The 21,323-nt window shown below is 41.6% G+C and overlaps 1 protein-coding gene across 2 annotated transcripts; it reads left to right on the top strand.

Annotated features, from left to right (window-relative positions):
- Positions 1 to 20,528, top strand: LOC117258005 (uncharacterized). Of its 2 annotated transcripts, XM_033628461.2 has the most exons (5): positions 1 to 220; positions 3,343 to 3,490; positions 11,605 to 12,119; positions 19,288 to 19,356; positions 19,639 to 20,528. In XM_033628461.2, exons 1-5 carry the CDS (start codon positions 72 to 74, stop codon positions 19,745 to 19,747), a joined length of 990 nt encoding a protein of 329 aa, XP_033484352.1. In that variant the 5' UTR covers positions 1 to 71; the 3' UTR covers positions 19,748 to 20,528. The 2 variants fall into 2 exon arrangements, with proteins under 2 accessions (XP_033484352.1, XP_078026443.1); XM_078170317.1 differs by having other exon boundaries at positions 19,288 to 20,528.
- The last annotated feature ends 795 nt before the right edge of the window (positions 20,529 to 21,323 follow it).

Below are 21,323 nucleotides of genomic sequence, written 5' to 3'. Positions count from 1 at the left end.
AGAAGAAAGAAGTTCCTGTTGCTCACACTAGCGCCAAACTTTGAAGATATTGTGAAAGGTAGTTTAATAAAATGGCTGAAAAATATTCCAAGTCTAAACTTAAGCGAAATAAATCGTCTGTCAAAGGCCCCGAGCCGGAAGTGTGTTCCAGGGAAACGCTGAAGAGGAATCACATAGCATCGTTCTCCACTGAGATCAGGGTGACAGCAGAGACCGGGAGGTGGGTGTGCTGTTTACTTCGGTGTTGATATAAAGTAATGAAACGTTGATATCATCCCTAATAACACCTGGCCTAAGCTTGTTTCGTTTTTTTCATACGCGGTTCCCCGTTGTATCTAGCGGCTGTAACGAAGCCTTTGCTTGTGGTGAAAGCAAAACGCCAAACGACGTGTCCGAACCTCCTTTAATCCTTAATAGTTTAAAGTCTCATGGCTTCTTATCTGATGTGTGTAAGAGACGGAACACAACTGAAGGCATTTTACAAACAAGTGGGTGTCACTGTAAAATTCGGCATGTTCGTGATCTAATAACTCTTCAAATACAAAGCAAGGCAGAGCAGAAACTTCTAAACTTTGAACTGATTTTATTTCCACAGCCCAAAAGGTCCTCTTCTGACAAGAAAAGCTGAATTTGCTAATACAAGATGAAAAGAAAAACCCAGGGGAAAAAAGCAAACGAATATCTGTATTATTGTTTTTAAGCTAATAAGATTTTTCATTTCTTCAAAATGGACACCAATACATTTCATATTTACAGATGACCAAAGTGGTCAAGAATCAGGTGAGCCTGTCACTGCACCATGAAACCAAAAAAACTAAAAATCAAGGAAACAACCAGATGGAGAAAATAAAAGCTTAACTTATGGAATTTCATAGGGATGCACGATATTGAATTTTTTGCCGATATCTGATATGCCGATATGTAACAACTCATTTGACCGAAAACCATATTGATAAATGGACATTGATATATCCACGTTTTTCCCCACCTAATTTTAGTGATCATCAAGTCTCTTCTGTAGTGGAATTAACATACATGCATACTCTTATTGTGATGGCCCACCAGCAGATGGAGACATAAAATACAATACATTTCAATGTCTCTAATATTCATTCAATATGCAATAAAATGTTGGCTGATTCTGATAGTTCATTTTAAGGCTAATATCAGCCAAGAGCGATAACGTGCCGATATTATCGTGCATCCCTAAATGTTGCTGGTAATAATGTTCTGTGGCTGTTTGAAGAAGTTCGCTTTCAGGGCTTTCAGCCAGATAACCCTAAGTTTTAGAAAAATGATGATGGTTTGGGTTAAAAATATTTACTTTATTTATGTTTTGTTTAGATCTTTTATGGCCAAAAGCAAAAAAAAGAAAGTGTTGGCAGCTTCTTCTGAAACAGAATGTATTTAATGGGCATATGATACTGGCACATATTGATCGTGGGCCCCTGAATTGAATTGAATCGAAGTTGTATCGTGGCAGATTTTGTAATATCGGCAAATATCATGTTGTTGTCTAAAGAATTGATACAGTTACGTTAAGCAAACAATTACGTTTTTTTCTAGGACAACAGTGTCACCAAACAACCCCTGCCCATGCTCCTCAGACACGGAGCCAGTTTCCTCAGTTCCTGGTAAGGGGTTGAGCCCTGGTCCCTCGTTGAAGATGTCCTCCGACACAGAGCAGGAGTCTACCGAGCCCGAGTCACACCAAACAAAAAAGGCAAAAGTATATGCCTTCAGAAAAGCCTGGTTGAACCAGTTCCCCTGGCTTTGATATGACAAGGCAGACAACATAATGCACTACACTTACTGTAAAGAGTGCGGCGAACGCATGGCTGGCAGTAGTTTATTTGTCAGCGGCTCGAGAACATTTCGAATTGAAAGCACATACTATGTCATGACAAATAAAGTGTAAAGTAAAGTAAATAAAGTGGCTATATATATAAAATATATATATTGACTATGCAATACATAGCCTAAACCTTTTCTGTGTTTAATCAGGAATTTATGATGCCACAAAAATAGCCTTTGCTGCTCTTGGAGATCAGTGTGTCTTTTTTTTTTTAAAAAAAAAGAAAGAAAACTGATTCCTCTTTTTTATTCATTTGTGCCCCAAATAAAGACAATAATGTATCTACATGTTACTCTTGTTTCCAATCATTTACCAAATTATTCGCATTCTAGAGCCCTTTGTGGAAAATGATATTAAAGACCGCCTTTAAAACTGTTGCGTTAAAGGTGACTAAATGGAAAATTTGGGTGCACCTAACTTTTGGGCTGGTGCACCCCAAAAAAGAGTTGGGCGCACCAGTGCAACCAAGGAAAAAAGTTAGTCTAGAGCCCTGAGTTTAAAGCATCTGGTAAAGCTAGAGGACTTTTTTGTTTGGTCATTCAACAGCTTTTACGTCAGCATTATTGCATCGCTTGTATGGAATCAAGTAGAGCGGCAAAAGGAAGAGACCAATACACAGGTTGCAAACAGATCCTCAGTTTCTGTTTATTCTCTAAATTAGGTGAGTCATCTTTACCTCCACTTCAAGTCATTTCACGACATACAACACAACATGAAATACAATACTTTTCAATGTTTGTAATATTCATTCATTGTACAAATTAAGAATGTTGGCCGATTCTAGTAGTTCATTTTAAAGCAGATATTGGCTGACATGATGATGTACCGATATTATCACCATGTTGGCCATTTCAGATAGTTCATTTTAAAGCCAATATCGTCTGATACCGATGGGCATCTCCAGAATTTAATCAACTCGTCTTTGAAACTTTGCCAACAAAAATGGAACATCATTAGTTTTAATCCAATCCTTGCAGCTTTGAGAAGAATTTCCTTCCAAAAGCGAGTACACTGATAGATGGTGCTGGAAAATAGTCAGATGTGGAGCCATACAATAAATTTATTAGGCTACACAGATAAAGTGGTCATTATGTGCTTGCATATCACGTAATTTCATGCATTTGATTGGAAAAAAAAAGCAAGACCATTTTGGTCTTTACTTATTTGATATACACAGTGTGGATCTACATTTTTCTCTCTCTTACTTTGTTATTTACACAAGCAGACACTGTGCGCCAGATCAAAGAGCAGTTTCATAAATAATTTCATTGATAGATTAAAAATGCATACCAAATAATTTTGAAAAAGGAAAAAAAAACCTCATATCGTGCTCTCCCCTGGTGGGTAGATTACATCTAGGTTTAATACATGTGGAGACTAGCTGGATGGACGTTTGTAAAGATAAGGCAGGGGTTTCATTACAGAAGAAAACACAAACTGAACAGTGGTAGTTGTATGAAACTCAGTATGTAACATGTGGTTTCCAGGTCAGTGGTCCCTGCAGCGGTGTGGTGGAACAGTGAGCAGCTGCCTGCTGTGGAGAGTCTGTGGGCTTTGACATTGAAGTCTGGTCTGCCTTATCTGAAGAGTCAGCACTGGGACCTGGTTCCTGATCTTCCACATCCATTTACAGAGGTATATTACTATGGAGCGGACCCCATTACACATTTCCTGTAGTGAATCTGATGAAGTGCATGACATTAGAGACTCACACAAAATTCAAAAGTTCTTACTGTGTTTTTTTTTTTCAAAGACTGTAGTTATGTGTGTCATTGTGGTGTAGATTACAGTAACAGTTATTTTTACTATCAATCAGTCTCTCACAGGGAGAAATCTGTGTGATGTAATGCATGTGACAATAATTTCTTGAGGAAGTGGGGTCAAACAAACACATATTCATATTGAACTGTTTGGTACGAGACTTTTGGTTCAGTGCACATTTTAAACCAAACAATATGTTGAACTATCCTTTGTTATTTGAAAAATACATCTACGGCTTTAACTGTGTTTAATATAATGTTCTCAGTGCCTCCCTGCTCAACAAGGCAGCCTACAGAACAGAACAGGCAACATGCTGTCTGCCCCTCCCACCCCCAAACCAGAACATTCTACTGCAGTGAGACACACTGGGAGGCAGCTACGCTAAGCTAGCTTGTTGTACGATGGGTATAACACCATCACCAGACCATAAAACAGAAAATCCTTTGATAACCAGCAGGTCTGGTGTTTGGAACCACTTTGTTTTTTTGTGAATTATGAGGACAATGGCAAGAGAGAGAGGTGGATAAAAAACACACCAAGCCAAAGAGCAAACAACACACACAGCCACAGACTCTCCTTAGTAGCCAAGCAAGTAGCACACAAAGATTATGGTTGCCCAGCACACACACACACCCTCCAAACCAGGGAACGATAGCCACTGTGTGGCGGCAGCCTCTTGTTCAGCAGCTTCAGAAAGCACTCACTCACAGCAGTGAGCAGTAACTGCTGGTGGGCAGAGTAGCCAATTCGTCCAGGAAGATCAAAAGGTACGTTACTGACTGTGGAATTTAACAGAGATGTTTATTCATGTATTTATAAGACCAAAAGAGCCCAGGGAGCTCATGGGACGTGGCAGACTCACTGCTGATGCACAGTGGTTGAAAGAAACGACATTGATACAATGTGCTCTAATGGCAGTAGCAACGAGGCCCTCATACTTAATGATGTTAGTTTAAATAGATAAATGACTGAATTAAAATAACACAAAATTAAAAGATAAAACATTTAAAATCTCGGTGACCAGATCGATATTCCCGCTGCAGCGATCATGTACGCACCTTGCCATGACACCACTGTGGCGTATTGAACCAAACCATGAATTCTGGAAACCATAACACCCCTACATCCCTCTTATTCCATTATTGTGCATCTTATAGATAATGTGAAAAACACTGTACAACTGTACAAGTCTGTATTCTTGTTCCAAATTTTCCAATACAAAGCACTTACATCAGCTGCAGGGAGAACCAAAATTTTATTTTGACAGGCATTTATTCCTAGTTTCCTTCACAGATTCAAAACTCCTTCCATGTTCACCCATGTATTTTATAATTCAGTGTAAGGTACATTTCATAGTCATGTAAAAGAATGTTTTATGATAAAAAAATCAGCAGTGCAAGTATTGCATTCCATTGACTGTAGCTTTATAGCAAAAGAAAAAATGTCATACAAATACAACCTGTACAGAGTTTGTAGTAGTCACATTTATTTTTTGTCAGAGTTACATTACTTGTGCTGCAGCTGCTGCTTTCAAAGACCAAAAACTTGCATGATCATTTTCACAGTATTAAAAAGCGCTACACCCTTTTAAAAATTCATACATGTTATTCCTATGGTCTGAGACAATCCAAAAATATAAGTGAACATGATCAACTCTCTCCCACATCCAAAAAACTAGGGGGCCAACACTCAAATTTGTGATGTTATCCAATATAATATATATATAAAATTATTCAAGTTGAAAATCTTTACTGATGTACATTGTATAATTTTTTGAGAAAGAAATTACGTAACAACAGTCAGTGGAAACCAAAATCATCAACCCACTGAGGGCTGGATTCAAAATCACACCAAAAACCAAGATAAAAAAATTAAAATCACAGGCTGATCCAACTGAGTGAATTTTATACCAGCAACTCATAATGTTACTCAGTAGTGTGTATGGCCCCCACATGCATGTATTGTTTCCTGACAACGTCTGCGCATGCTTCTGATGAGTCGGCAGATGGTGTCCTGAAGGATCTCCTCCCAGACCTGGATCAGGGCATCACTGAGCTCCTGGACAATCTGGGTGGACCTTGGCAGCATCAGATGCACTGACACATAATGTCCCATAGGTGCTTAATTGGATTAAGGTCAGGGGAACGAGAGGGCCAGTCAATAACATCAATGCCTTCGTCATCCAGGAACTGCCTACACACTGAGGCTGGGCAGTGTCCTGCACCAGGAGGAACCCATGGCCCACTGCACCAGTGGAAGGTCTGACAATCGCTCTAAGGATATTATCCTCACAGCAGTCAGGGTACTGTTGGCTACGACATGGAGCTGTATGCGACCCTCCAAGGATATGCCTCCCCAGACCATCACTGACCCACCGCCAAACCGGTCAGGCTGGATGATGTTACAGGCAGCATAATGTTCACCACGATGTCTCCAGACTCTTTCACGCCTGTCACATGCACTCTGTGTGAACCTGCTCTCATCTGTGAAGAGAACGAGGCACCTATGGCAGGCCTGCCAATTCTCTGGCAAATACCAATTGACCTATGTCTAAAGCTGTGTTCACACTGGGCGCGAGTGAAGTGAATTACTCGCGTGTATGGATGCTGGACCATTTTGTTAATTTGCGTTATCGCGTCATTCGCGCGAGTAGTGGGGAAGCCGGCTGTGCTAACTGGAGCTAAGCCAGTGCTAACGTTCATAGAACAACCATTCTGCAAACTAATTAAAGACACATATTTCCATATTACCAAGTAGACCAGTCTCCTCGGCGACTTTCACCCAAGCCTGCTCCCTTTTGTTGCGGTCTCTGTTGAGTAGACACGTAGTATCATATAGCTCCGGGTAGCTGCACACCGCAATGTTTCTCCTCCATCTCGGCATCAACAACTGGACGTCAGGGCGTCAAGACGTCACTGAGGACCATGGCTGAGATAACCACCATCGCTGCTTTGTACCTGCACTGGAAGTCCCAGATGCGTCGGAGGGCCAAACGCCGTCGTTTTTGGGTTCACCCTATCCTGCAGAAGCGCATCCAGCACGGCGAGTTTCACCACCTCCTCCAGGAACTCCGTCTGGATGATAGCTGCTTTCAGCGGTACTTCAGGCTGACTGGGGCCCAGTTTGAGGACCTGTTGGCGAGGGTTGGTGCCAGGATCTCCCGGCAGGACACCAACTACAGGCGCTCCATTTCAGCTGCGGAGCGTCTGTTCATCTGTCTCCGGTGAGTAGCAGTTTATTGTTGTGTCAACAACGTCAGTGACGTCGGGAGAATCTCAACGCTGATTGGCTTTCGCGGCACAGCGTCACGTGAGTTCGCCTCAAAAGTTCAATATTTTCAACTCGAGCGATGAGGCGTTGGACGCGTCTTTGCATTGACTTTGTATGTAATCTTGACGCACGAATTTGTGAATTCGCGTTTGGTGTGAACGCAGCTTAAGCCACGCCACCCTCCACTCACTTGGACAAAATATCAACATTCAGTGACCGGCACTATGGCAAGTGTCACAGTACATGGCATTTCGCAGGAGGCAGTTGATGAGTTTTGGAGACATAACGATCAGATGTCATTGAGAAGTAACCAAAAGGGCCTGAACTACGCATTGGAGGGATATATTAATTATTATATTGTTGAGAAGGTCGATGAAAAGCTTAAATTACAAGCCAAAATTTACAGGTCCCAGTGTAAGCATGATAAACCGCATCTCGTTGCCGTCGCCATCAAAGACAACAAGATAGAGGATCAGCATTGTTCCACTGAAGTTAAGGTTTTTGGCACAGAATATGAGAAAAGGATAACGGCCTTTTTACCATCTTTACCAAGAATGTCTCTTGTTAGTTTGGTGCAACAGTATTTACACTGAATCATTCAGCATAATGTTTGCCAACCTTTGTTATCTCTGTGATTATGGGTAAGTTAATGAAGCTAAGCTCCAGAAGTTAATGTTAGTTTAACTAGAGCCCTTTGGACAACAGCTAACAATGATGTATGATCGCCAAAGTACAAAAACTAGAACAAAATAGGCTAATGAACTCCTAGCAAACAAGGTGACATGATGAACAACGCAGCTAGGAGCTAACGTTAGGGGAAACTTTACCTAACGTTAGCTAGAGATGTTAAAGATAACTTTATGTTTCTTTCCAGCAAAGTGACAATATGTTGCCTCAAACACAATGTTGACTTACCTTAAAACAAATGTAGACATCATTGTTAATCTTATTCACGTTGAGTTGATGTTGTGGTCTACTGCACAACTTTATCCAAAGGAGACACATTTCTCGGTTGAGATGTGGTTTAGGAAAAGGTAAAAAATACAACCCGTTGCCCAGCCTCTCAGGATACCTTGTGTCGGAGTTGTGTGTACCCCATACACACCGTTTGACCATTTTTAAACTTCACATCTCAGAAAAAGCTCATAAAACCAAACGAAACCGACTTTTTGTAATGCATTTCAATGGACGTCCAGGCAGAGAATTTCCGAGTGTATTGGAATGGCTATAAGCACTGTGATTGGCTCATCGCATTTGAGGGCGGGGCTTAGCCATTAGTCAATTGTGCTGCTTGGTGCTGGGCTGTGAGCACAGGTCACACTAGAGGACATCGGGCTCATCATGCCACCCTCATGGAGTCTGTTTCTGACAGTTTGGTCAGAAACATGCACACCAGTAGCCAGGAGGAGGTCGCAGGAGGTCGGTCTCTGGCAGTGCTCTTCCTGCTCCTCCTTGCACAGAGGAGCAGATACTGGTCCTGCTGGTGGGTTGATGTCCTTCTACGGCCCTGTCCAGCTCCCCTCGTGTATCAGCCAGTCTCCTGGTATCTCCTCCGTGCTCTTGAGACTGTGCTGGGAGACATGGCAAACCTTTTTGCAACTGCATGTATGGATGTGCCATCCTGGAGGAGTTGGGCTACCTGTGAGGTCAGCCCCTGACTAAGAATTTTCCTAGTCGACCAATAATCGTCACTTAAGGCCATTAGTCGATCAGTTGCCCGCATGTTTATGATATTAATTTAATTATTAAATGATATATTTTTTTGGCGGTGCAACACAATGGTTTGAGTTCAAGGTCTGAGAAAGAATAGTATCAGTAACATTGTTAACACTGTGCTACATTACAGAGAAATACAAAACTGTACTAATAAACCTTCATAGGCCTATATTTGCCCGACATGTTATGAACTAGCCTTTGTAATAACCGCAGGTACCAGCCCTGTAAATTAACATGACTCCCATCTGACTGCTGAGCTTGGGCACTCTCTGTGTCTGTTCTTTTAAATTAAATTATGGTCCAATCATATAGGTTTTGATTTATTTTGACAAGGCACAGCTCCTAATAGAGTTAAATGTTTGTTTTTTTCTGTGACTAAATGAAATGAAATCTTGCAGACTACTGACCTTTCTGGTCAACTAACGTTTGGTGGACTATGGGGGCAGTCCTTCTACCTGTGCAACCTGATTGGGCTGCTGGCACCACCAAATGCTATCAGTGGTGACGAGGACACTAGCAGAACTCAGAACTAGAGAAGAATCAGTTAGGAAGGATAAGAAGAGACGATGTTGCCACCATATTATGTGGTAACCACATGTAAAACCATTCCCTTTTTGGGGGTTGTCTTGTTTTTGCCTCTCCATTGTACCTGTTGTCACTTTGATTTGCACCAAAGCAGGTGATACTCATTTACAATCACCTGTGCTTCCCAAATGGACAGATTGATATCCCTAAACTTTAACTGACTTGGTGTTATACTGTGACATTAATTGTTCCCTTAATTTTTCTGAGCAATGTATATACAATGAAGTGGCACTGAGCAAAACCTGCCTAAACTGATTTGCAACGGCCCTGTCCACAGCAGTACACTGTTAAGTTTCTGTGCCATTAGATGTGTTTTCTGAAGATGCTATTAAAGCAACAAAGTACACAAAATAAGCACAGCAGAAACGTTAGATAGGTTGCACCACCATGTTCAACTGCATATTTTAAACGTTACAGTTACAGCTGAAGATGACAACAGAAATAAACAGGTTTGTTGATTTCACATGTTTCTGCAATTCAAATCAATTGCCAGTTGTGTACCTGGAGCACAGCATCACAGTGATTGGGTCTATGTGAAGGACATTAGCTGACAGGAAATAAACATTGACCCAAGCTATTGTCTAGCAATGCAAATTCTGGTGAAACGCTCTATATTAGGGGTGTGCATTACCGGTTACATCTCAATACTACATTGATTCGTAAAAGAACGACACAATATTTGCTGATATTACAAAGTCTGCCATGATTTGATTTCAGTTTGATGCAATTTAGGGGCTAGCAATTGATTTGAGATGATAACATATTTAACACAAACTGTTACAGCAGAAGCTGCAACCCCTTTCTTTTTTGTTTTTGGCCATAAAAAATAAAAACAACACATAAATAATTTAAATAATTGTAACCGCTTAAGTGCAGAAAAGTTTGTTAAATTGACTCCACTAACACACAGAAAACAGCACATGGGATAAGTTAAGCTATGGGGCTTTCTGCCAGAGAGACCAGAAAGGTCTGGCAAACCATGAGATTCTTCCTAAAACTTGAAAGCAAACTTAATCACTTTACATTCCATAAATTAGCCTATTGGCTAGCAGAGATTTCCTCTACTTATGCACGATATTGGATTTTTTGCCAATTTCCAATATCTTAACAACTCATTTGGCTGATAGCCGATATCGATATATCCATGTTTTCCCCACCTAATTTTAGTGATCATCAAGTCTGTTTTGTAGGGGAATAAACATCATATTATACATGGTTACTCTTATCGTGATGGCCCACCAGCAGATGGAGACATGAAATACAATGCTTTTCAATGTATGTAATTTTCATTCATTGTGCAAAATCAGAGAAAAAGCATGTTGGCCAATTCCCATAGTTCACTTTAAAGCCAATATCGGCTGATATCGATGACATTTAACAAATTACTTGTATTATTTATACTTTGTCTTACTCACTGTTGGTTTAAGTGTCTGCATGTCAGTCGAAAATTGTTGAGACAGAGCAGCTGATGTTTTGTTGTAGCAAGAAATTAGCGGAATGAGATGCCCGTTCAGGGAGATACATTATGCTTTATCTCAACAGCATTGTTTACATACGTCATGTGCTTTGTCAGTTGATTAGTATTTTCTCATTATCCAAAATATTTCCGCACCGGTGATTTATTCCCAAGTAAATAACATTATCCTCATCGTCCTTCTCTTGACTGCTTGCTGTCTGACTGCTGCTGTTTGACGGTGACACAGACTTTCAAAATGAAAGCGTATCCTAAAGATGGTGATATGGATCGATGTTTTCACTTTGCAACAACGATATTGAATCGTTGATCACTGATCGTTACACCCCTACTTTATATGGGTGTATTTTCTGTGTCACAGCTGAGAACACTACAACAGAATAAAGCTCATTTGGGTTTAAAAAAGCAAACTAATATCAGGTGGATCCACAAAATCATGGTCCCATTTATTGTCTATGGAGCAGCTCCAGACTTTATACTTGATGACATCACCAGTTTGACACTTACCTCTCTGGTTTCTGGCTTGGAGAGAGAAAAGCTCATGTTCACAGGTATAGATTTAACTTTTTAGACCATGGAAATACCATACTGGAATTCTTAATTTAGATGGTGACCCCCTTCAACGCCTTATTATTGACTAATGCATTTTGTTTGTGATAACAAAGCTTGTGATTGTAGTGCTAACCACCAGCCCACTCTCAACAATTTTGGATGTGACAGCATCCATGTACGCACCACCAGTGAGCAAAACAGTCTTCACTAAATACCACTTCACCACGCATCAACAGAGCAGCTTTGATAAAAAAGGTGATTGTGTAAAGGTTGCTATTCTCACTTTTACAACTTTAGTCATCCATCCTAAGTTGTAAAAAAGACTCTCCCTTCAATTCAAATGCTGCTGGCGTTGAGTCTTACATCTGTTTTTCTTTCTGTGTCACTTCAGAGAGCCACAGCACTAAAGTTAGATGACCAGCAGTGGTGTGACTTCAGTGAAGAGGTTGCTCCCTTCCCTGAACCCTCCCCACCTTCTCCAGAACTTAGCTTCTCCCAGCAGGAGATCTCCGTGCACACCAAACCTGGAACAGACCCACCTGAAAGACGGCTGTCCTGTCACAGCAGACAAAGTCATAATGACAAGAAAACATCCCTCCAAGCCCTCCCCAAAAGACCAAGGCTGCCTCTCCACAGCTGGGAGAGGCCATCAGCAGCAGCCGGACCCTCAAAAGTTAAGGAAAATGAGGTGAGGAAAGGAGGAGAGCAAGAAGAAGAGACTGGACCTGACAACAAACTGTTTCTCCCAAACCAGATGAAGGTCTCTGACAGCCGAGTTTCTCAGCAGAGGGAGAGTGAAAAGAAAAAGGAAGAGGAGGTGCAGAGAAGTGTCAGAGGAGATGGAGGAGCAGCAGGATGGGGAGGGTTGCAGAGCTGCCCCATGTGCCTGATGGTGTTCCCTGTTGGGTAAGAGATGCAACACACTTTATTTTCTTGTTTGCTTTTTTGTTTTTGCTTAAACAAGACTGACATAGGGATTCTGTCTCTTTCATTTCTTCTATTTTGGATCCTAATTTCTTATTTCTGGAGAGGCGAGTTCTAGAAATCAATATAAAGGTAGTTTAAAACAGGAAAAAGCAGATTGCTCAACCGATATCTATCCCCCCCAAGAATTTTTTGCTTGACAGTGTTGAAAATTAACTGAATATCTTAGTCATGTAATTCATTAATAAATCTGATAAACAAAATAAGCATAAAAAATCTAGGTGGGAGTGATTTGTTTTTCCTCAAAGTTAACCTGAGATTCTCCACAGTGACATCAATTTGACTTTGTGCATAGTTTCATAGGAGTGGAGAAAAAAAAATCAATAAAGCATAATATAGTGATATTTTTGTGTGGCAATATCATATCGTCACACAGTGTCAAGTATCGATTTTTTAAATATACAAATTATTACCATTACAAATACAGATTAAACTTTAGGTTCGCCTACTAGAATAATATAATCAGTTGCGTTTTCAGTCCACTAAATACATTTTGCTGCTGCAAAAAAAATGGCTGAAGTGAGATGAACATACTGAAAAACAGTTTCTCTTTGGGGACATAATTTACAGTTGAAAAGGGTAATAAATTGCAATATATTGCAATGTATTTTATCGCAATACTCAGCATATTGCAACATATTTAAAATCATGATAATATTGTATCATGATGTAAATATCCGGATAATATCATATCGTGGATCCTCTGGTGATTCCCACCCCTAGAGCCTCAACACAAAACAGTGATCAGAAGGGCAGTATTTTTGTTACTTTTATTTGCGATATCTATTTCAATTACTTTTGAGTATTTTATAACTGGCAGGAACTCCAGAATCAGAAATACTTTATTGATCCCCGAGGGGAAATTATTTATGTTACAGGTGCTCCTTGCAAGAGAGGAAAGATATGTGAAAATATAAGAAATTTAAACAATAATATTAACAAATATATAGTTAAATAAACAGGAATTATTAACAAACATAAACGTAAATAAATATATATATATACAGTACAGGCCAAAAGTTTGGACACACCTTCTCATTCAATGCGTTTTCTTTATTTTCATGACTATTTACATTGTAGATTCTCACTGAAGGCATCAAAACTATGAATGAACACATGTGGAGTTATGTACTTAACAAAAAAAGGTGAAATAACTGAAAACATGTTTTATATTCTAGTTTCTTCAAAATAGCCACCCTTTGCTCTGATTACTGCTTTGCACACTCTTGGCATTCTCTCCATGAGCTTCAAGAGGTAGTCACCTGAAATGGTTTCCACTTCACAGGTGTGCCTTATCATGGTTAATTAGTGGAATTTCTTGCTTTATCAATGGGGTTGGGACCATCAGTTGTGTTGTGCAGAAGTCAGGTTAATACACAGCCGACAGCCCTATTGGACAACTGTTAAAATTCATATTATGGCAAGAACCAATCAGCTAACTAAAGAAAAACGAGTGGCCATCATTACTTTAAGAAATGAAGGTCAGTCAGTCCGGAAAATTGCAAAAACTTGAAATGTGTCCCCAAGTGGAGTCGCAAAACCATCAAGCGCTACAACGAAACTGGCACACATGAGGACCGACCCAGGAAAGGAAGACCAAGAGTCACCTCTGCTTCTGAGGATAAGTTCATCCGAGTCACCAGCCTCAGAAATGGCAAGTTAACAACAGCACAGATCAGAGACCAGATGAATGCCACACAGAGTTCTAGCAGCAGACCCATCTCTAGAACAACTGTTAAGAGGAGACTGTGCGAATCAGGCCTTCATGGTCAAATAGCTGCTAGGAAACCACTGCTAAGGAGAGGCAACAAGCAGAAGAGATTTGTTTGGGCCAAGAAACACAAGGAATGGACATTAGACCAGTGGAAATCTGTGCTTTGGTCTGATGAGTCCAAATTTGAGATCTTTGGTTCCAACTGCCGTGTCTTTGTGAGACGCAGAAAAGGTGAACGGATGGATTCCACATGCCTGGTTCCCACTGTGAAGCATGGAGGAGGAGGTGTGATGGTGTGGGGGTGTTTTGCTGGTGACACTGTGGGGATTTATTCAAAATTGAAGGCACACTGAACCAGCATGGCTACCACAGCATCCTGCAGCGACATGCCATCCCATCCGGTTTGCGTTTAGTTGGACGATCATTTATTTTTCAACAGGACAATGACCCCAAACACACCTCCAGGCTGTGTAAGGGCTATTTGACCAAGAAGGAGAGTGATGGAGTGCTGCGGCAGATGACCTGGCCTCCACAGTCACCGGACCTGAACCCAATCGAGATGGTTTGGGGTGAGCTGGACCGCAGAGTGAAGGCAAAGGGGCCAACAAGTGCTAAACACCTCTGGGAACTCCCTCAAGACTGTTGGGAAACCATTTCAGGTGACTACCTCTTGAAGCTCATGGAGAGAATGCCAAGAGTGTGCAAAGCAGTAATCAGAGCAAAGGGTGGCTATTTTGAAGAAACTAGAATATAAAACATGTTTTCAGTTATTTCACCTTTTTTTGTTAAGTACATAACTCCACATGTGTTCATTCATAGTTTTGATGCCTTCAGTGAGAATCTACAATGTAAATAGTCATGAAAATAAAGAAAACGCATTGAATGAGAAGGTGTGTCCAAACTTTTGGCCTGTACTGTATATATATTGTAAACTGAACAAGATTATTTACACAAACATAATATATACAGTCAGGGTGAATGGGGTTATTGCACAAGTTAAATTAAATTATTGCAGTGTGTGAAAAAGTCTCAGGGCCACTCAGAGGGAGGAGTTGTACAGTTTGATGGCCACAGGCAGGAATGATTTCCTGTGGTGCTCAGTGGTACATCTTGGTGGTATGAGTCTCCCACTGAAAGTACTCTTGTGCCTGACCAGCACATGGTGGAGTGGGTGTGAGACATTGTCCAAGATAGTTCATAGCTTAGACAGCATCCTCCTCTCTGACACCACCATCAGAGAGTCACACTCTGTTCCCACAACGTCACTGGCCTTGCGGATCAGTTTGTTGAGTCTGTTGGCGTCCGCCACCCTCAGCCTGCTGCCCCAGCATACAACAGCATAGAGGATAGCACTGGCCACCACAGACTCATAGAAAATCCTGAGCATAGTCCGGCAGATGTTGAAGGACCTCAGTCGCCTCAGAAAATAGAGACGGCTCTGGCCCTTCCTGTAGAGAGCGTTAGTGTTCTTAACCCAGTCCAGTTTATTGTCAATGTGTACCCCCACAGGCAGTGGGGGTACACATTGTCCACACTGACCCCTTGAATGGAAACAGGGGTCACCGGTGTCTTGGTCCTCCTCAGATCCACAGCCAGTTCCTTTGTCTTTGCCATGTTGAGCTGCAGATGGTTCTGCTCACACCATGTGACAAAGTTATCCACAACTGCCCTGTACTCATCCTCATCACCCTTGCTGATACATTCAACTATAGCAGAGTCATCAGAAAACTTCTGAAGATGGCAGGTCTCAGTGCAGTAGCTGAAGTCCGTGGTGTAGAGGGTGAAGAGGAAGGGAGAGAGGACAGTTCCCTCCGGGGCCCCGGTATTGCTGACCACTCTGTCTGACACACAGCGTTGCAAGCGCACATACTGTGGTCTGCCAGTCAAGTAGTCTACAATCCAGGACACCAGGGGGGCATCCACCTGCATTGCTGTCAGCTTGTCACCTAGTAGAGCTGGACAGATGGTGTTGAACGCACTAGAGAAGTCAAAAAACACGACCCTCACAGTGCTCGCTGGCTTATCTAAATGGGCGTAGACACGGTTGAGCAGGTAGATGATGGCGTCCTCAACTCCAAGTCGGGGCTGATAGGCGAACTGGAGGGGGTCCAAAAGTGGCTTGACCATGGGCCGGAGCTGCTCCAAGACGAGTCTCTTCAGGGTCTTCATGATGTGGGAGGTCAATGCCACAGGTCTGTAGTCCTTGGAGCCACTGGGACGCGACGTCTTTGGCACAGGAACAAGGCAGGATGTCTTCCACAGCAAGGGGACCCTCTGGAGACTCAGGCTCATGTTGAAGACATGCTGAAGTACTCCACATAGCTGGGGGGCACAGGCTTTGAGCACCCTGGGCTGACTCAAATATAATTTGAAAAAAGATTTATGGTAGGAGTAATTTTGTATGTTTGATACCTAACAGAAGATAACTAATTACAAGCTGCAGCAATAATATGAAACGGTATTCACTTTCGATCTTCTAAATGGGTGTGGTCGTCTCCCCCCCATATACGCCCACCTTGTTTGGAAGTCTAGTGCTTGTCAAGCTTGTGTTAGCTTGACCACCAGCTATCGGACACTGAAAGAAAACAGCATGCCGTGGGCGTTTTGTGTAACGGGTGGATGTGGTAGTCTACCGGTAGAATAGAGAGAGAGAGCTAAGTAGCGTCGAAGTAGAGTCGGCGCACCGGGTGGGCGGAGTTGAAGTTTGCAGCCAGACTTCAGAGAGGGGAGAGGAGAGGGGCAGACTCCGCCTGACTGGCGTACCAGTTGAGTGAAATGAAGTGCAGCCAAATGTTTCTGTGGAAAACTACTCTTTGATGTCATGTTGTGATCTGAATCAATCGCACAGACGAGACGTGCTGCTGGGCAGTGCTGTTGTGTGTTAGATATGTTCAGCAAACCAGCCAGCAAGAAGCAAAAATCCTTGCACAGTTTGTTCCAAACAAACCGTGTAAGTTGAGTAATGCTGTTGCATGTAGATAATGTTAGCTAAATGATGACTAATTATTCATAGATGCCAATATATCAAGTACAGCTAGTTAACAAGAATACTAATGTTATTGTTACTTATGTTAAATCGATTGCTAGCTAGTTTCATGCTAGGAATAAACCCACTCCTCCTTAATTTAACTGAACTTGTGCTCACTATTGCTTTGCACATATTTTTTAATTGTTATTGCCACAATAGAAAGAGCAGGGTCAGGGAGGAGACAGTGGACCAGAGGCCAGCAAGGATGATCATGCAGGGTTCTCATAGGTGAGGAGAAATTATAACTGGCTGAGGAAAAAAAATATCTATAGCATAAAAGTGACTCTGATGTTAATTTCCACAGCAATTTCACTACTACTATTCCTAATTCTATTTAAAAATTTTGCTTTCCACATATTTTTTAAATCTTTATTGCCACAATAGAAAGAGCAGGGTCAGGGAGGAGAAAGTGGACCAGAGACCAGCAAGGATGATCATGCAGGGTCTTCACAGGTGAGAAGAGAATATAACTGGCTGAGAAAAATATCTATAGCATAAAAGTGACTTTGCGATCAATTTCCACAGCTATGTCAAAAGGCATTTAGAGAGCTTCGCAAATGTCAAAAATGAAATGAAATGGCCTAGGTCTAGGCACTCTTAGAATTACATAGCCTAGAAATATATCATGAAATGCTCTTTAGACTACAATAATACACAAAATATATTATTCCCAAAATAATATTTTAGTTAGATCTTAATCAAAATATATTCAACCATTTCAACCATAAATTTGCTTTAAATCCAAAATGGGTCTTGTGTCTATAAAGTAATAGGCTATATGCCACACTAATAAATCAGTTGACCTCTAGTGAGTAACTTGGGTTGAGTTTCTGTCCCTGTCGGTTCGGTGCTGAGCTTTACGGGTATGGGCAGGTGCAGGTTTTCAAAAATGGACCCATGCAGGACTCTGACATGCGATGCACATGTAGCCAGTGTGCCCTGGGCATTATTTCTCCACCACTCTGTCATGATGTCCTTTAGCTCAGATGCCTGTTCCACCAGTAGAGACTGGAAACTGACCTCTGGTGGTGTGTGCTGCCACTATTTACAATGAGTTTAATAGAGAGAGAGGAGCGCCTGTATTGTTGACGGTATTGAAAATTATACTGTTGGGATTTCTGAATACCCTGGTATACCGTAACGCCGGAATTCCACTGGATGCGTGTCCATTGCGGAACGGCTGCGCTGGTTATGTAGTTTCTATAAACAGAACCACAAAACCAGAGGAGTAGTAGGAAGACATCTCGGTGCACCTCCATGATTAACATCTCCTTGTCCATGGTGTCAATGGGGTGAAATGACTTCTGAAAACCTATGACCCATTGACTTCAGGCCTGCCTCCACCCATTATGACATTTTCAAGGTGTAGTGTAGGGAAATATGATTTGCCATGAACACTGGTATTTTACTTTGAAAATTAACCAGATGTTTTATTTTGTTTCTGTGCACGACTTCCTGTCCCACACGATCTGCTCTGTGCTGAATTGCTGCATTGTGCTCCAGAGTCCAGCAAAAATAGAAGTCCTGCGTATCTGTTGCGGAGGGCTTGAGAATTGAAACGTATCGATTCCACTGCCGTTCCAGAGTGCAGACGCAACCAACACACATCTGGTGGAATTTGGGGGTAATACCGTGATACCGCCCAAGCCCAATTAATATATAGCCTGCTGTATATTAACACATTTCTCCTCCACTGTTGTTGCTGTTCAGCACCTGTACATGTGAGATATGACGGTTGGTGGTAGGGTATTTGTCCTGCTCCTCCTCCCCTTTGAATATGTAGCTGGGTATAGAGTGACAGTGACAAGCGCAGCATTTTACTCAAAGTTGAACATTTTTCCATTCTTGCCGACCAGAGAAAAACACCAAATGTGCAGCACTAAGTGCCTCACCCCACTGCTGCTGTTTGTAGCAGAGCATAAATACACGGTGCTCCCATTGCAAAGACTGAACAAAATACCCCGGTCTCAGGAAAAATCATTTTCTTTTTGACGAGTCGAGGCTGGGCTGTTGCTGCAGCTGCACTTGTTGCCATCTTCCACGTTATTTTTCTTCCATGCTGTTGTGAACATGGTATGGAGCATGTTGGCATTCTGATGTTAGAATTTAGCTTAAAGAACCATTGTGTCTACTGCAGCCTCACAGATCTGATGGTGTGAGACTATAGTATGTCCACACAGACAACAAGTAGTAAACCAGGTCTTAGCTAACACACTGCATGTGATCAGTTTCGATTGTTGCGTCCTGATACCTTAGCTAAAGTATTTAGTGTGTTTTTACCCAATGTAAAAGTGTGTGTGTGTCACTGTCAGTACCAACAGTAGATCTCCTTGTTCCTGTCTCTCTAGGTTCACCCAGATGGACTGTGACGGCCACCTGGCCCAGTGTCTGTTGGAGGTGAACGTGGACATGACCTGGTGAGTCGACAGGAGGCTGGCTGCTGCCCAGCAGAAGCCACACACAGTCCATGATCATATTGTATGAAGGGCACATCCAGAGAACACTTGCTGTTTACTGAGGTACTGACGCTTTACCCAGGCAGTACACACTGAGTAATACCTCAAGGTGAGAGAACCAGGATGTTTCGTCTTTGGAAAAGAGGTGGGGTATGAAAGGGGGTTATTTTGGAGAATTTTACTCCAGGGGTACTTTGAAAACTTAGGTTACAATAACTCTGGCTCCCTGCTGTCATATTTCAGTTTTCCCTCTTTAGACATTAAATCTCAAATTTGCCTCTACTTGAGACTGTGCACTTGGCCTCTGATGCCTTTGATTCCAGCTGGTGAAGAGGATCTCAAACTAAAATGACAATCCAACCTGCCTCATCCTCCGAGAGACCAAAATGGAACTGAGCCATATCCTACTCACAAAATAAATTGGACCTTTGTGTTCTCATTCTTTTATTGAAATAAATGATTTCAAGCTAACATGAGTCACTGAAGTTTTTGTTTCGCATGTTTGAAGGAGTGGAACCAAATTCACTACAATAAAAATCATTTTCATTATTTTATGTTAATTATTCTTATTTGATGTCAGCAATAAAAGCATATAAAAGACTGTGTTCATTTTACTATTATTGTCCAGTTGTAGTAGTGCTGCAGACAGTCAATGTATATATTGTTTATTAAAATGCTAAAAAAATCATAAATGTGTTGTACAGTTAGCCTGCGTATAATTTAGTTTCATGTATTAGGCCTATAGGCTCTGTGTCCACTATGGACTGATGTTTATGTGACAACATTTCATATAAGTGGCAGTTTGAATCATCAGTCATTTGGGGTATGATTGTGCACAGGGGCAAAATGAAAGGGGCAGTATGTGGAATTATGTAATTTCACAGGTTTTTGAATTATGTATTTTTGAAAGAAAAAAAAAGTGCCTTGACACTTTCCTTTCGTGCCGTGCTCCAGGAGAATTTTATTATGTTGTAAATTTAAGCTTTGAGATTGTTCTCTTACCTGTGAAATCGAGAAAAAATAAATTAACAACCCATTAGACTAAAATATGATTGTGACTCAGACCAGTCTAACATAACCATAACGAATTACCAAACTGAATGGACTGTCTAAAATAAACTATTTGTAACCAAGGTCACGCACATGTGTTTTTGCCAACACCATTTCTGCCAAGTTTTGTTTCTTTCTTTCAGACCCCTATGATTTCCTCATCCGAAGTGACAATCAACTGATCAGTGTCAACACAGCTCCTCCATAAACTGTTTTTACCTAGTTTTAATCCTTCTTTCAAGAAACTTCCTGCAGATATTGGACGTTTTTGAACAGTATCTTTTAATTTGCTAAGGATTTTGTTTACTGGGCGCCTGGCTTTTAATTATTTTTTTAATTTAATTTTTTTTTTAAATTTTATATACTTTATTAATCCCCGAGGGGAAATTCAGTTTTTCACTCTGTTGTCAATTACACACAGGTCCGAACACACACATGCACAAACTGGACCTATACGTGCACTAAGTGGAGAGATGTCAGAGTGGGCTGCCCATGACAGGTGCTCTGAGCGGTTGGGGGGGTTCGGTGCCTTGCTCAGGGGCACCTCGGCAGTACCCAGGAGGTGAACTGGCAGCTGTCCAGCCACCAGTCCACGCTCCATATTTTGGTCTGAGAAATAAAAATCTGAGAAATACACACACAAACCATGCCATCTGTGAACTCTGAGGACTACATCTTACTTCAAAAAGCAAATAAAAAGATAACTGACCTTAAGGAGAACATAAGGCGGCTCTCCGATGAACTTAGAAAGAAAGACTCCCTTCTGTCGAGCTTCATGGAGATAGCTGCGGGGCAGTCCAAACAAATTGCCTCAGTCAGTACCACCATCCTGGACACAGTTGTGTGGGATCCCACGTCCACGGCCTTCCACCTGCTAG

The sequence above is a fragment of the Epinephelus lanceolatus genome, chromosome 8 (genome assembly GCF_041903045.1).
Source record: "Epinephelus lanceolatus isolate andai-2023 chromosome 8, ASM4190304v1, whole genome shotgun sequence".
Lineage (NCBI taxonomy): Eukaryota > Metazoa > Chordata > Actinopteri > Perciformes > Serranidae > Epinephelus > Epinephelus lanceolatus.
This window is presented reverse-complemented; position numbering and strand designations above follow the sequence as displayed.